Consider the following 15307-nt stretch of genomic DNA (forward strand, 5'->3'; position numbering starts at 1 on the left):
CTGATGGCTCGAGAGAAGCGTCCCTCAGCCATTTGCTTAAGCAGTTGTTGTGAGAGCTATGTTATACATTCCCATGTTAACTTTTAGTACCGATCAATGATAGGTCGCCCCTAAAGGGGTTCAATAAAGTGTGCAGAATTGTCTGCACTACACGTTGCATTTAGCCAATGTTACAGTGGGTGTCTTACAAGCGCCTATGAGGCTGGGTCTACTCAACACACATTATTTTATGTATATTACTAGCAGCCCATCCCGACGTCGTCCGGAAAGAAAAGTAATGTGTGAAAAAGTATTATAAAGCTTTTAATATTTCTCGGTACACAACATTTTTGGCTTCATTTGATTGTGGACGTAGATTAAATTGGTTTTTCAAATTTCCAGACCTTGAAAGAGCAACATATAACTGCCTATGAGTGAAACAGTCTTCTTGTAAGTCAATGCCTATAACTTTGTATGTTTGTCCTTGAGATTTGTTAATAGAAAAAGCAAAAGCAATGTTAATAGGGATTTGCAAGCGTTTAAATTGAAATGGTAGATCATTTGGGATCATGGGTATTCATGGAATGTGTGCTAAGTGTCCCGCGGCAGGGCCAGAGAGAATAGTAGCTTTAATGACATAGGGTAAAAGACTTATAACTTGTAGTTGTGTCCCATTGCAAAGATCAGGCGGATGTAGGTTGCGTAATAACATGATGGGAATCCCAACTTTAATTTGTAGTACATGAGGTGGAAATCCGGATGGGTTAAGTGAGTTTAGGAATTCTTGAGGATAATGCACGGCGTCTTCAGTTTCTAATACTGTATCAATGGATTTATAGACTTTAGTCTCTCCTGGTATTTGAAGTAGTATGTGTTCATTGATATTGTTGACACTTGAGTTTCTGGTTGCAACTATAGCTCTTTCACAAATCCACCGGAAGTCTCTTGTAGCAAGTTGCTCTATGTCCGGGTATACATGTTGTATGAGTTCCTATAAGGTAGACACTGGCGTACCAAATTTGTGAATAATAATATTGTCGTTATTGGTAGGTACTTCACCATTACCAAGTTGTAGTAGAAGATCAGCAAAGTGACTATCTCCACCACCTAAATGTGTCCTCATGTTAGTGCGTAATGTGAGAGTTTAAACACAGTCCCAGAGTTGTGATGCTTTTAAGCATGCTTTTAGTATGTCCGCACGTGTTCCCGTTGGAACAACAGGAAGAGTTTGTCTGAAGTCTCCAGCAAACACAAAAGTAACACCACCCATTATGGTATTAACATTTCGAATGTCTTGTAGAGTTCTATTGACGGTGTCTATATGTGCGCGGTGTGTCATAGTACATTCGTCCCACACGATAAGAGATACTCTTTGAAGCAGTGTTCCTAAGGGTCCATTTTTGCGTACAGAGCACGTTGACTCTTTCTCCACTGAAACATTTAAAGGTAGTTTAAACGTTGAATGTGCAGTTTTCCCACCAGTTAGCAAAGTAGCAGCTATTCCCGAAGATGCTACAGCAAGAGCCAATAGTCCTGAAGAGCGTATTTTAGCTAGTATGAGGTTTATTAAGTATGTTTTCCCTGTTCCTCCGGGTGCGTCTAGGAAGAATATTTTACCTTCTTTACTTTCCACACTTTGAACAATGGTGTTGTATGCAACATTTTCATCCGGAACTAAGTTTGGTAAATGTTGTTCAACGTATTGATGGATGTTATAATTCAAAGGTAGTATTTGAGTGTGTTTGTTAGTGTTATGTATTGTTCTATAACTATCTGGCAATTTGAAATCTTTTAAAGATTTCTCATTTAGTTCATAGAGGGAGTCTTCTATTGCTATGAGTCCTTGGTTAAAGATGTCATTAGTGAATGGTATTGAGTCATCATGTGTTTCTTGTTGTTTTCTGTGTAGGATATCTTCACATAAATGTTCTTTGTATTCCTCCCATAAAGACATTGGATCCGAAGGGTTACAGAATATCAGAATAGTAACAAATAATTGGCGTAGTTGATTTGGGCAATCTGAAAGGGCAGCATCACTTAAAGTATGTTTCCAATGTTGGTCATCTTCAATGAGTCCAAGTGATTTACATGCAGATTGGTAGGTAGGCATTAATTGTCCATGAACGGTTAAAAGACTTTCAAAGCTTGTAGGTCCCCGAACATGTTGTAAAAGAATGCGTAAATGGAAGCACTCATATTGTTTTGGGTGAATAGTGTACATTCTCCCAAGAGCCGAGTCCTTTTTTACTCCAGGGTGTCCTAATACGTCAATTCCACATTTCCTCCGTGTAAAAGTATGTTTTCCCCAGGTATAGTATTGTGGAACCTCTTGGTATAGCAATGTTTTTGCAAAAGTGTCCGTAGCATACAATTTAAAGAAGGCAGTAAGTGTTGTAGGTGTTGGAGTTTCTGCTACTCGGTTCATTGTTTTTTCATTAAAATAGACTCTTTGTCCATTTGGCCGATGTACAGCTAGATGTGTGACCGTTGGATGTCTTTCATGAATGTTAAACTGAATGATGCGCCAAACAGCCTCTGAAGTACTAATATACCTGCCATTGAGATATGTTTCAATTTCATTATGTTTGTTTGCAATAGTAGCAGTTGCTTGATCTGAGCCTTTGTTGATATATTTGCAGATATATTTAATAGCTTTCACTGATTGGCAGTATTCAATATTAATGTGAGCATTGAAAGTGCAACATAGTACAGGTGAATATGGAACCACCCACTGATTATCAACAGTAATTTCTTGGCCTCTAACAGTCATTGTGATTGTCTGTCCGCCATGTTGTGGGCTCCTTCTACGGTAAATGGGATAACCATTAACACCAGTTTCTGTTTCATTAGTGAGAGGGCGTGGGTATTTTTTGGTACAAATCCCATTTTTCATACATGGTGATAGAACGTTGTGTTCACCACATAGGCCATGCAACATGTTCTTTTTAACAATCAAAAATAGTTGTTCATCGTTGACAGGATCTGGCAGCTCAGCGGATATAATGAGAACTACTTCATCTGCTTGTATTTTAGGTTCAAGCCACAATAGGATGTGCACATGTGGCAGTCCCGTCTTTTGCCATTCAATGGTAAATATGTTAACTTTGGCATATCCAAAGATATGTTTTTGCGTTAATATTTTCATGCGTGCTTTCACTTTTAAATTGAATACACGTGCAATGATGTCTTGTCTATCGCATGATCTTTGTTTAGGAAATAATTCTTCTTTAATTTCTGGCCACTCTGGATTGCATGTGAAGGTGAGGAACAAATCAGGTCTCTCAGAGTGCCTAACGTATGTCATTGCATCTTGTGTCTTTTCGTGCATGTACCTGGGCGAGCCAGTGAAGGTAGCGGGTAAAATGACGTGTTGTCCAATATCCGAAGCGTGAAGGTGCTGATCTTGATTGAGTGCATCTTTTAAGTTTATGTAGTTTTCTGCCCGTAGTTGTGTTTGATTGCGGCGTATGAAGTCGAGCCTTTCGGTGATCATTTTTGCCATCATATCAACAATATATTGATTAAAAAGATTTCGAAACCAATATAAGGTATTGAAAGTTGTGGATCTAACCATTAGAGTATAGGCATAGTATTGCATGCATGTAACAGTTTTGTTCTTACCGCAGTTTGCTAGTGGTATGTTTAGACAATAACCATCTTCACCTCTCGAGAAAAGAATGTGATATTGTAAGGGGTCATATGATTATGCAATTCGGAGACTTTGCGTAATATTCCTTCTCGTGTATGTAAGACAATGTCGCGTGGGCCTTTTTTTTCATTAACTAAAAGAACTGCAACTTCATCAGTTGTTGGTGCATTATATCTCCCTGGATGTGTATTTGGAGGGCGTTGATCAGCGTGGATGATAATTTTAAAATCTACATCATGTGAATGCATCTCATAGTTGTATTTAAGTGACCTAATGTACGTGTTATGAGTGTGCAATGTGGTTTGTAGTTCTTCAATTAGCTGTCTGTTTAAGTTTGGGATCATGTGTGATCCGGCATCAACTTGTTGCATTGCGCAAAGGAAATATATTTGTAGAAATTGTGGGGACTTTCCTTCTTGTGGAAGCATGCTGCTAATTAAATGGTATAACTGTCCATGTATTTTAAAAGTAGGCATGAAATTGCCTTCTTTGACTTCATTTGCACCAAAGTATGTCATTTGGAATAGAGTATTGTAACGGCGTGTGTTTGTTAAGAAATGATTTGAAATTGGATGAGTGCCATCAAGTAGTTGTTTAATGATTGCAGGTGGTTCTTGTATGTTATTAATATTGACCTTTCCTGATAAGCAACAAAGGCCTTTAGGTTCCGCCTTCCATTTCTGTGCGTAGCACTTGTTACAGACACTGTCCATGTTTCCAATTATAACATCTGCGTTGTTCATGTAGTCAATAAGTGGGTTGTAGTTGAATGCTGATTTGAGGCTATGTACTGTTATTGGAAGCATAAGTAAAGGTTGGTCTGTAAGTTGTGTTTGAGCTTCTTTTGTTGAAGTTTGTAAAGTGGAAGAATGAGGTATAGTAGTGGACGTTGATGGCTGGTCACTGTTGTGCTGAATTGGCTGTGAAAGCTGAGAAGTGTATGGATCAGCAATGTTTGTTAAGTGGTTGTGATCCTGTTCTTGTGTTAGTCGTATGCGCCTATTTCTTTGTGCCCGTGTTTTATATGTTGCCCTTGAAAGTTGTGTCTTCCTCTTCACCATTGTAAGAAAGTGATTGTAATATTTGTAAAAAGTGTAATGATATTTATGTTAATTTGTATTGTGTTTTGCAATATTGTATTTGTCCTAGAATGTTTATGTTGTGCACCTTTTTGTAGTAGGCTATGTGTGGTTTGGAAATGTTCTGAAAGTGTAATGAATGAGGCGTGACAATCTGTGATTCTGGGCAAATCACGTAATCTCCCTGTGCCTTAAAAAAAATGAAGGTGTGTCCTCATGTAACGTAACTGGTGCTATGTAAAGCGCTCTGATAGCCGATTCAGATGTAGTTTGCGCTATATAAGAGTGTGGAAATAAAAAATAAAAAAGTAGTACAGTGGGTGTTCTGAGTTGAGTAGAGTATGTTAAAGGGGTGTGTTTTTGAAAAGCAATATGTATACTACTATTATAAAGAGAGAACGCTCAAACATTTGTGCCTGAACAACGTTGTTAGAGGGTGTTAGCGTTGTAACGAAATAATATCCTTTTAAATATCCTTAGTTATGTTTTTGATCATGGGTAAGTGTGGTTATATTTTCCACAAAGCAAAGCAGCATCAAGTAGCGTAAAGTGGCGTTAATTAATATACCTTATGCCTCTTTTTGTAATGTAAATGCGGCAGCATCAAGTAGCGTAAAGCGCCGTCAATTACTATACCTCATGCCTCTTTTTGTAATGTAAATGCTGCTTATTTAAATCCTCCTGTTTTTTGTGTTCTTGTCCGCCCCCTGTGGCAACGTGTAATGTAGTGGTATTTTTTGTAAGAAGTGTAAGGAGTGTTATGTAAATCTTCCTTTTTTTGTTTCACTAATTCCTCCGGTTTTTGTTTTCCTGTCTTTCCCCTGTTTTAATGTGTAATGTAGTGTGCCTGTAATGTGAAGTTTAATGAGTGTTATTTAAATGTTCATGTTATTGGTTGAGTGCCTGCCCCCTTGTTGAACCTGTGATGTGTTGTACATATTTTAAATACAAGATCATTCGAAAGGACCGCACCAACCAAAAAGGAGGAGGCATCGCCATCGTTCACAGGGACACCATCCGCATCATGAACTGCTCAGACGATAACCTCGCTACCGCCTAACACCTTCACTTCCAAATCCACACCGACCCCAAGATGACAATCAGAGGCACCCTCATCTACAGACCACCAGGACCCCGCACACAATTCAGTGAAGACATCTCTGACTTCATCAGCCCACATGCCCTCCCCTCCGAGGACTTCATTCTACTGGGAGACCTCAACTTCCACCTGGAAAAGATCAACAACAGCACCACTCTCCTGGACAACCTCGCCAATCTCGGACTCAAACAACTGGTCGACACCCCCACACACTATGCCGGGCACACGCTCGACCCAATCTTCACCTCCAGTAAGAACATCTCCTTCAATCACACCACAGCTCTCCATTGGGCAGACCACAGCTGCGTTCACTTCAACTACAAAAAGACTATAACCCACAACCACCCACAACCAATCCCCCGCAGAAACTGGAACAAAATTACCACCGACCAGCTCTTCACATCACTTCACCAAAACGCTCCTGCCAAATCATCAGACCCTAACCAAGCAGCCACCAACCTCACACAATGGATCACCCACAACGTTAACGAATTAGCACCCTTGAAAAAACAGCAAATCAAACAAAATAGCAAAAAAGCCCCCTGGTTCAACGATGACCTTAAGAAATCCAAGAAGTTCTGTCGCACCCTCGAGAAAGCCTGGAGAAAAAACCCTACCACTGACAACATGACCGCCCTCAAGGACGCCACCCGCAAACACCACCAACTGATCCGATCCACCAAGAAATCAGCATACAAGGATCGACTCGACAACAACGCCCACAACAGCAAGGAACTATTCAACATCGTCAAAGAATTTACCAACCCCACCGCCGGCACCAACGACATCACTCCCTCCCAAGACCTCTGCGACTCCCTAGCCTCATTCTTCCACAACAAAATCGCCGACATACATAACAGCTTTGAAAACCAGCCCGGAGACCAGTCCACTACACCCTCTGCCGAAACAAAACAACCCTCCAACAACCTTTGTGCCTGGACCACAATCACCGCTGAAGACACCATCCGCCTGATGAACTCCATCCACTCAGGATCACCAACCGACCCATGTCCCCACCACATTTTCAACAAAGCAGACTATATTATCGCACCCCATCTCCGAGACGTCATCAACTGCTCCTTCAACTCCGCTACCTTCCCGGAAAGCTGGAAACATGCCGAACTCAGCGCCCTCTTGAAGAAACCCACAGCAGACCCCACTGAACTTAAGAACTACCGCCCCATCTCGCTCCTCCCATTCCCTGCCAAAGTCATTGAGAAAGCCGTCAACAGTCAACTCGCAGCCTTCCTCGAATCCAACAAATCCCTCGACCCCTCTCAGTCCGGCTTCCGAGCCAAACACAGCACCAAGACCGCCCTCATCGCAGCAACAGATGACATTCGAACATTACTGGGCAACGGAGAAACAGTTGCCCTCATCCTACTTGACCTCTCCGCAGCCTTTGACACAGTCTGTCATAGCACCCTCATACAACGCCTCAGCAACGTCGGAATCCAAGGAAAAGCATTGGACTGGATGATCTCGTTCCTCGCCGGAAGAACCCAGAGAGTCTGACTCCCCCCTTTTAGATCAGAAGCCACCAAAGTCATCTGCGGCGTCCCGCAAGGATCATCACTTAGTCCCACCCTCTTCAACGTATACATGAGTCCCCTCGCATCCATCGCGCGCCAACACAACCTCAACATCATCTCCTACGCAGACGACACCCAGCTGGTCCTCTCCCTCACCAAAGACCCAAACACCGCCAAAAGCAACTTACACGATGGAATGAAGGATGTAGCCGAGTGGATGAAAAACAGCCGTTTAAAAATGAACTCGGACAAAACGGAAGTCCTCATCTTAGGCTCTCCCCCCTCCGCCTGGGATGACTCCTGGTGGCCCCCGGCCCTGGGCATCGCACCCAAACCAACGGACCACGCACGTAACCTGGGCTTCATCCTGGACTCCTCCCTCTCGATGACCAGACAGGTCAACGCCGTCTCGTCATCATGCTACAACATCCTACGCATGCTCAAAAAAATCTTCCGTTGGATCCCCACCGAAACAAGAAAGACGGTCACCCACGCACTGGTCACAAGCCGACTGGATTACGGAAACACCCTTTACGCCGGAACCACAGCCAAACTACAGAAAAAAATCCAACGCATCCAAAACGCTTCAGCCAGACTCAAACTGGACATCCCCCGCCAAGCTCACATTTCCGACCACCTGAAAGACCTCCACTGGCTCCCCGTCAACAAGAGAATAACGTTCCGTCTTCTCACCCACGCACACAAAGCCCTCTACGACCTAGGACCCGAATGCCTCAACACGCGCCTGTCCTTTTACACCCCCACCCGCCAATTAAGATCATCCAATCAAGCCCTCGCCGCAATCCCGCGCATCCATAGATCCACCATGGGGGGAAGATCCTTCTCCTACTTAGCGGCCAAAACCTGGAACGCTCTCCCCACCCACCTCCGCCTTACACAGAACCACCTCTCCTTCAGAAAGCAACTTAAAACCTGGATATTCGATAAGTAAAGCACCCCCCCTCCCTCAAGCGCCTTGAGACCCTCTGGGTGAGTAGCGCGCTATACAAATTTCTGAACTTGAACTTGAGCTTGAACTAAATGTGTTGTTGGTTTTTGGCTAATTACAGCGAGGGGTCGGAGCAGTGCTATTTTTTTCCCTCTGCAAGCATGTCCGCCCTGTTGTAATTTGTATTTTTGAGTTTATTTTTCAATTAGCATGCATTCACGTTGTGTAAAGCGTCCTCAATGAGGCCCTGGCTGCCCCCTTTCCAGGGCCTTGCAACAGCGTTATTGTGGCTCGTTCTGTGCCCTCTGACAATAATGCTCTGACTGTGTATTGTGAGCGGTTTGTCCAGGGACTGCTGTGAACTCGTGTTTTTTGCTTGTCCCTGCAAGAACGTTAGACGGTTAATTTACGTCCATCATGCCTCATTGTGTAATGGTATTGAGGCTTGTTAAATTATCCCTGATTATTTCCCTGGCCGCCCCGCGTTTACAGAGCGTACATGATGCCTCGTTGTAAAATGGGTAAGAGGCTTGTTCTCCGTGATGATTTCCCTGGCCGCCCCGCGTTTACATAGCGTACATGATGCCTCGTTGTAAAATGGGAAAGAGGCTTGTTCTCCGTGATTATTTCCCTGGCCGCCCCCTGTGTATCCCCTTTGAATAACTGTGCCCGACTCTGGAATCATTTTTAGTAGAGCGTACATGCAAATGTTTCCGTGGCCTGTGACAATATGTCTTGCTCAGTTGTTTGCCCGCGTTAGTGGCTCCGACAGCAGTAATGCTCCTAGGAATCACGTGCGTGTTGGACCAATGGCTGAAGGTTTTTATTAATTTTCTTTACAATTAATGTGCTACTTGTGTGATTGCTTGCGTGATTGGTTATTTGTGTAATGTGTGTGGCGCCATTGGTTGTTTGCTGGAAGGCACGGTGCTTGCGTGATTGGTTATTAGTGTAATGTGTGTGGGGCGATTGGTTGTTTGCTGGAAGGCGCGGTGGCGCGATTGGCTGGTTGTGCAAGGTTGTTTTGTGGGTGTCACGGCCAAGAGTGTTGCGCGATTGGATGCTTGTGTGGCTTGGCCAACCTTGATTGGCTTTTCGTCCTGAAGCCGCGCCCTTTGCCTCGGAACCTTGCTGAGGCCGCGCCCCTTTGTTTTTGTTGCCTCGAAATCCTGTGGAGTCAGTGAGTACTAAGCCTATTGCAGATTCCGATTTTGCACATATTTTAAAAACGATGGGGCCGATTCACAGAACTAATGTAAGACAAAATCCTAAACTTACTACTTTTGTTATTCACAGAAGTTAGGATTTTGTCTTAAGTTTGTCTTCAGACAGACTTAAGACAGAATTAAGACAAACTTAAGACAGACTTAAGACAAAATCCTAACTTAAGTCTGTCTTAAGTCTGTCTTAAGTTTGTCTTAAGACAGATTTAAGACAAAATCCTAACTTCTGTGAATACCAAAAGTAGTAAGTTTAGAATTTTGTCTTAAATTAGTTTTGTGAATCAGGCCCATTCATTCCGAGTTTTCGATTTTGCACATATTTTAAAAAGATCATTCCGAAATTTCTATTTTAAAAACGATGTTTATGTCCTGAAGTGGACGTGCATTAACACCTTAGGAGCTTCATAAATATACCTCCCCAGTGCTGCGCTGTCCATTATCCAGTGCTGAATGGACGTCCAACGGTCGCACGCAGCACTGGGGAGGTAGTGCCCGTGACGACCGTTGGCCGACGGCAGCACTTAAAGGGTTAAACTGTGTTTTTGCTGAAGTTGCTATGTTGTGTGTGTGCTTGTGTGTGTTTGCAGAATCTGTTGGTTGCTGTGTTGTGTGTGTGTTGGTTGCTGTGTTGCGTGTGTGCTATCAGAATCTGTTGTTGTGTGTGTGCTTGAGTGCTTGAAACCGAGTGAATGGGACATGCCCCTCTGCCAATGTTACAGCCCACATTGAGAACAACGCCCACAAGGAACTACTTTCTCTGGAATGTTGTTTGCCCTTCGTAATGTATATGTTGTACAAATGTATGGCCTATGTCCATCGCCTGGACCTCCCCTTTCCAACGCTATATTGGGTGTTATGATTGATGGTGTACTTCTGGAGTTTACCCGCCTCAAAGGTTCCCAGTTCTCGCTTTATAATAGTAGTAAAGATAATGCAGCTGTTCCTTTTATTGGGTGCAGGAGAGGGAACATTCTGTGTTGCCTTATAACTGTATAAAACTAGTATTTAACAATAATAGAACAGGTCAATGTATGTAGTGGAGGGGATGGGAAAGGGGCCAGGCACACCTGTGTGAGTCTTAGGTTAGCACCTCCCCTTCAGTTACGGGTGGTATTGCAGTGTGAAATACAAGTAGTGGCTTAGTCAGAGAGTTGGAGCAAAGGAAGCTTAACAGGACTAAAGCAGGTGAATTCTTTGCACATAAGATACTGGATGAGGAGTTTCCAAGTGCATTGAAATTTTTTGTCCATGTTTGACAAGGTGTGTGAGACCCGCTCCATAGCTAAAATGTGCCAGATGCGGGCAAACTATTGTGATATGGAAGGGGAGGCTCTCTGCTTCCGCATAAGTGCTATGAGTAGGAGGAGATAGCTAATGAGTTTCCAGTCAGTGAGAGTCATGGCACAAAGATCGGAGGACCTAATGCATAGAATGGCCAAGAAGTACGAGAACAAGATGGGGAATCCTATGACCTCCTTAATGTTGCCCATTATCTTTTTCTAATATGTTGTTATAACATTACAGGACCAGAAGACATGTTGGAAGTCTCCCACCTCGTCCCCACAGTGCCAACAGTTAGAGGGTGTTCCTGTGTATATAACAGAGAGACGAGTTGGTGTAAATTACCATTGTAACATCAGTGTGTAAGCTGTTTCCCTTAGTGAGAGATTGCGATACGTCTTGGGTGTGTCTCGCCACAGGGTCTCTCATTACTTGGGCGATATCTTAGTCTGCACAGTGGTCTGCCATGTCGACTGGTAGAGGTTGAGGTGTGCGCGGATTGGCATGAACCACTGAAGATATGAGAACCTCTGAACCAGTGAAGGTGTGGACATGTGTCTCAAAGAGTGTATATGGTGGGAAGGTTGCAGGGTGCTCTGATGGGTATATGGTTGAAGTCGCAGTTGACAGTACTGGAGCCTGGAGGTGTCTGTGAGTTGGAATTCCACCTTGCACTGAGCGAAAGTCTTCATGTTGACTCCCACGTATAATTCACTAGGCATCTGGCATTCCCCCTCACTCCACTGGTGAAATGATGGAGGGGAGAGCACCACGAGAAATCAGAGTTGCGTGTGTTTGGGGAAGGTAAGGTGGTCAGGCCCTTCTTGAGGTGGGTAGGGGTGGTGATGTACACTCTCCGGAGGCTGGTGTGTTTAGGCAGCTATCCCAGGTCCCACAATAGATGGAATGCCACTGCCCTGTCCATGTGAAACCAATCATTTTGACTCTCCTGGACAACTCACTGAGAAATATGACGTAGGTGGGTGGCCCAGTAGTATTCCAAGAAGTTGGGGCAAGCTAGACTACCCCTGTCCCGGGGGAACAGAAACAATGTATTAGCTATTCGGGGATGTTTGCCATTCCACCTAAAATTCAGGACGACACGTTGTAAACATAAAATATCATCGTGAGGGGATCGGTGTGGGTGGTGTTTGAAATAGGTAGAGGAGTCATGGAAGTATGATAATTTTTATGACGTTCACATACCCCAGTCAAGAAACATATAGAGGCTCTGAAAATCTGCCAGGATGGTGTGACGTAAGGGAGGCCAGTTAGCTTGTGACCAAGAGAAGTGTGGGGGTGATAGGAAGGCCCAAATACTTGATAGAATCGTGGGACCACTGGAAGGAGGACAGACATTGTTGGGCCGGGTGCCCCTGGGAGGGGATGGACAAGTTAAGCACTGACGATTTGGTCATGTTCATCCAGAAGCCCGATACTTACTCATAGACCCGGAGGAAACCTATCCCCCCTGGGAGGGAAGTCTCAAGCTAGGTAAGTGTGAGGAGTAGGTTGTCTGCAAAGAGCCTTAACTTATGTTGCTGCCCCCCAAAAGAGACACCTCTTATGTCACCTGCTTTATGGATACTTATGACTAGGTGCTCGACCACCAACACAAACAGCAGAGGTGATAGTGGGCGCTACTGCTGCATGCCTTGCAGTATAGTAACAGGCTACGTAAGCTGGCCGTTGACCCATAGCCGAGCCTCTGGCACTTTGTATGAGGCCATTATCTTGGAAACCATCCCCGGGTCTAGTCCTATCTTTTCTAGGACAGCACATAAGGAGAACCAATTCACCCTATCAAAGGCCTTCTCCGCATCTAGTGAAAGAAGGCAAGTGGGGATATTATAGTGATGTGCTTTTTTCATCAGATGTGCTATGCAGCAGATATTATCAGCCCCCTGCCTATTTGTGTATGGAGCCAACTTGGTCTTGATCTATAAGGCCTGGGAGATAGGGTTGCAGTTGTTGTGCCAATATTCTGGGGAACAACTTTGCATCAGTGTTAAGTAGAGCAATAGGGCAGGAAGAAGAGCTAGCAGCGGGTCTTTACCTGCTTTATGTACGAGAGAGATTTCAGATGAAGCCATCGTGGGCATGAGTTCTGTCTAATGGGAGAAAGGGGTAATCAAGTGGACTAGGTGTTCATGCAGGTTAGGCTGAAAGAGCAGATAGATGGTGTTCGGGAGGCCTCCCTGACCAGGTGTCTTACCTATAAGTAGAGCACCGACTGCAGTCTAAAGTTCCTCAAGGATAATCGGTACATCAAGAAGGTTGGTGTGACATAGGGACAACTATTCCCATTCACAGGCATCCATGTAGGATTTGATAATTTCCCCGGTGGGTTCTTCCTGTGATTGTAGAATTTGATAGTAATCGTAAAAGCTCTGAAGTTTGTCTCCCTATGCAGTCACCCTGTTTCCATCTTCTGCAATACGAGTTTGGCGGAGTCTGCGGGCCAAGAGCTTACCTAGTAGGGCTCGCTCTGCCCTTCCCATTCTAAGTGTGCGAAGTGGGCCTCACAGCACACCCAGCTGCTGTTTGCTGGGGTGAGAAGGATTGGAGAGAAAAATGAGTAATCCCTTGTGTCTGGATGCTTGTAGCACCACGCATCAAATTTCCAATCTCACGCTTAAGCTGTAGGGAAATAGCCCCTGCGTTTTAGAAGATGGCTCCGCTGCAGTAAATGATGGGGTCCCACACCAAGTTTGAATCATCACACACTAAAATATCTCTGTCTTCCCCTCGAGCTGCTCTCATATGGGCCGATTCACAGAACTAACTTAAGACAAAATCCTAAACTTACTACTTTTGGTATTCACAGAAGTTAGGATTTTGTCTTAAGTTTGTCTTAAGACAGACTTAAGACAGACTTAAGACAAAATCCTAACTTAAGTCTGTCTTAAGTCTGTCTTAAGTCTGTCTTAAGACAAACTTAAGACTAAATCCTAACTTCTGTGAATACCAAAAGTAGTAAGTTTAGGATTTTGTCTTAAGTTAGTTCTGTGAATCGGGCCCGCAGAACCTGTCTAAAATAGATCTCTTGGCAGGCATTTGAGGCATATATGTTAAGCAATGTGTGTTTTTGCTGTCCCCTAAGTAGGTGGATGTAGAAACCTGCCTTGCACAGGATGCCCAGCCAAGTGTTTTTAATGTCTTGTATGCCCAGTGACTTTTTGGGTATCATGGATGCACCCTGTTTTCAGCAGGAGGGACTACAGTTGGACGAGAGCTTCTGTGTCATGGTGCAATATTGCCAAACGTGTTTGCGCTTATTGGAAGAGTTTAAGCCTGTACATTCAGGGATATTATTTAATGTTGCCTGCCATCAGTGTAAGTGCCGAAGGGGTGCAAAAGGGGCACTATTACAGTGGGAAGGGAAGCACACCACATTGGTAATGAGGATAGAGATAATGCCACCACCCATCCCCATGGAGGAAGCCCCAGCCACACTCCAAACACAGGGGATCCCATAGAGAGCGTATATGAGGGGAGAGGCAGTCACACTCGCACCTATTGCTCCAGTTATTGTGTGGGGCACTGATGTGTTGGGATGAAGCACGTCCATGAGATAGAACAACCTGTGCAATAAACTAATTATAACCAAAGTTAACTATGGGCCAACAGGGCCCAACAGCGACCTCCACTCAGCACGAAGGCCAACACTTATTGCACCAGGCCTGGGAGGGTGATCATCGGGAGGTGGCCATCAGAAAGATGGTGGAGTTCTCCGTAAAGTCTAGATACTAGGTCTCCCTCGTGCCCGTGGCCCAATGCTGCCAGAGAGATGTTAGTAATCCTCAGGACAGTATTAGGTGAGGAGCTTAAACCAACCAGTGTGGAGGAAAGAGCTCATTCAAAGGGAGCTAGTAGTGGATTGTGCAGAACATTTAAAAACATCAAGCATGAAATATCGTCCTATAGCAAAGACTCTGATCCTCTACCTTGTCCATGGAAGAGGATTGATTATACGAAGACTTGATGTTTTTAAATGTTCTGTCCTGAGGAAGGTGTTTGCACATAAGGAAAAGACACCGAAACGCGTCGACATAAGGACCAAGTTTTTTTAATATTGTGATTGTATTTGATTATTATGTTTTGGAAGTGAATATTTTCTGATGTTTTGTGAAAAAGAAAATATATGAACTGTGTTTCACTTAAATGAAATATTTTATGTAAAATTTTCATGTTTGGAATATTGTGTATATGCTGATGTTTTTAACTGCACCAAGTGGAATGTTTTGAATCACATTCATATTTAATCATGCTTTAAATAAAAACAATAGAAGGACATGATCCTACGTGTTGAGACATATGTATTTCTATAACTAAAATTTCCGATGGTGTATTGTATATTGCTGTGATTTATCGCATTATGATTGAGAAACACAGAGAGGAAACATTTTGTTTATTACTTTGTACTACCCGGTCCTTTCTGGTTTAACTGGGAAACTCTCTTTGTTTGGAGATTGCATAGCTTCATACACACTGTGACCCCAATTCCATCACAGTC

General features: G+C 43.8%; 1 protein-coding gene and 1 pseudogene across 1 annotated transcript; both read right to left on the bottom strand.

Annotated features, from left to right (window-relative positions):
* Positions 1 to 292: 292 nt before the first annotated feature.
* Positions 293 to 1102, bottom strand: LOC144792147 (ATP-dependent DNA helicase PIF1-like; annotated as a pseudogene).
* A 21-nt stretch (positions 1103 to 1123) lies between these two features.
* On the bottom strand, positions 1124 to 3481 carry LOC144792149 (uncharacterized). The gene has a single exon (XM_078667030.1). The coding sequence runs from the start codon at positions 3479 to 3481 to the stop codon at positions 1124 to 1126; it is 2358 nt and encodes a 785-aa protein (XP_078523156.1).
* Positions 3482 to 15307: the final 11826 nt, after the last annotated feature.

The sequence above is a fragment of the Lissotriton helveticus genome, chromosome 11, assembly GCF_964261635.1.
Source record: "Lissotriton helveticus chromosome 11, aLisHel1.1, whole genome shotgun sequence".
NCBI classification, from domain to species: domain Eukaryota; kingdom Metazoa; phylum Chordata; class Amphibia; order Caudata; family Salamandridae; genus Lissotriton; species Lissotriton helveticus.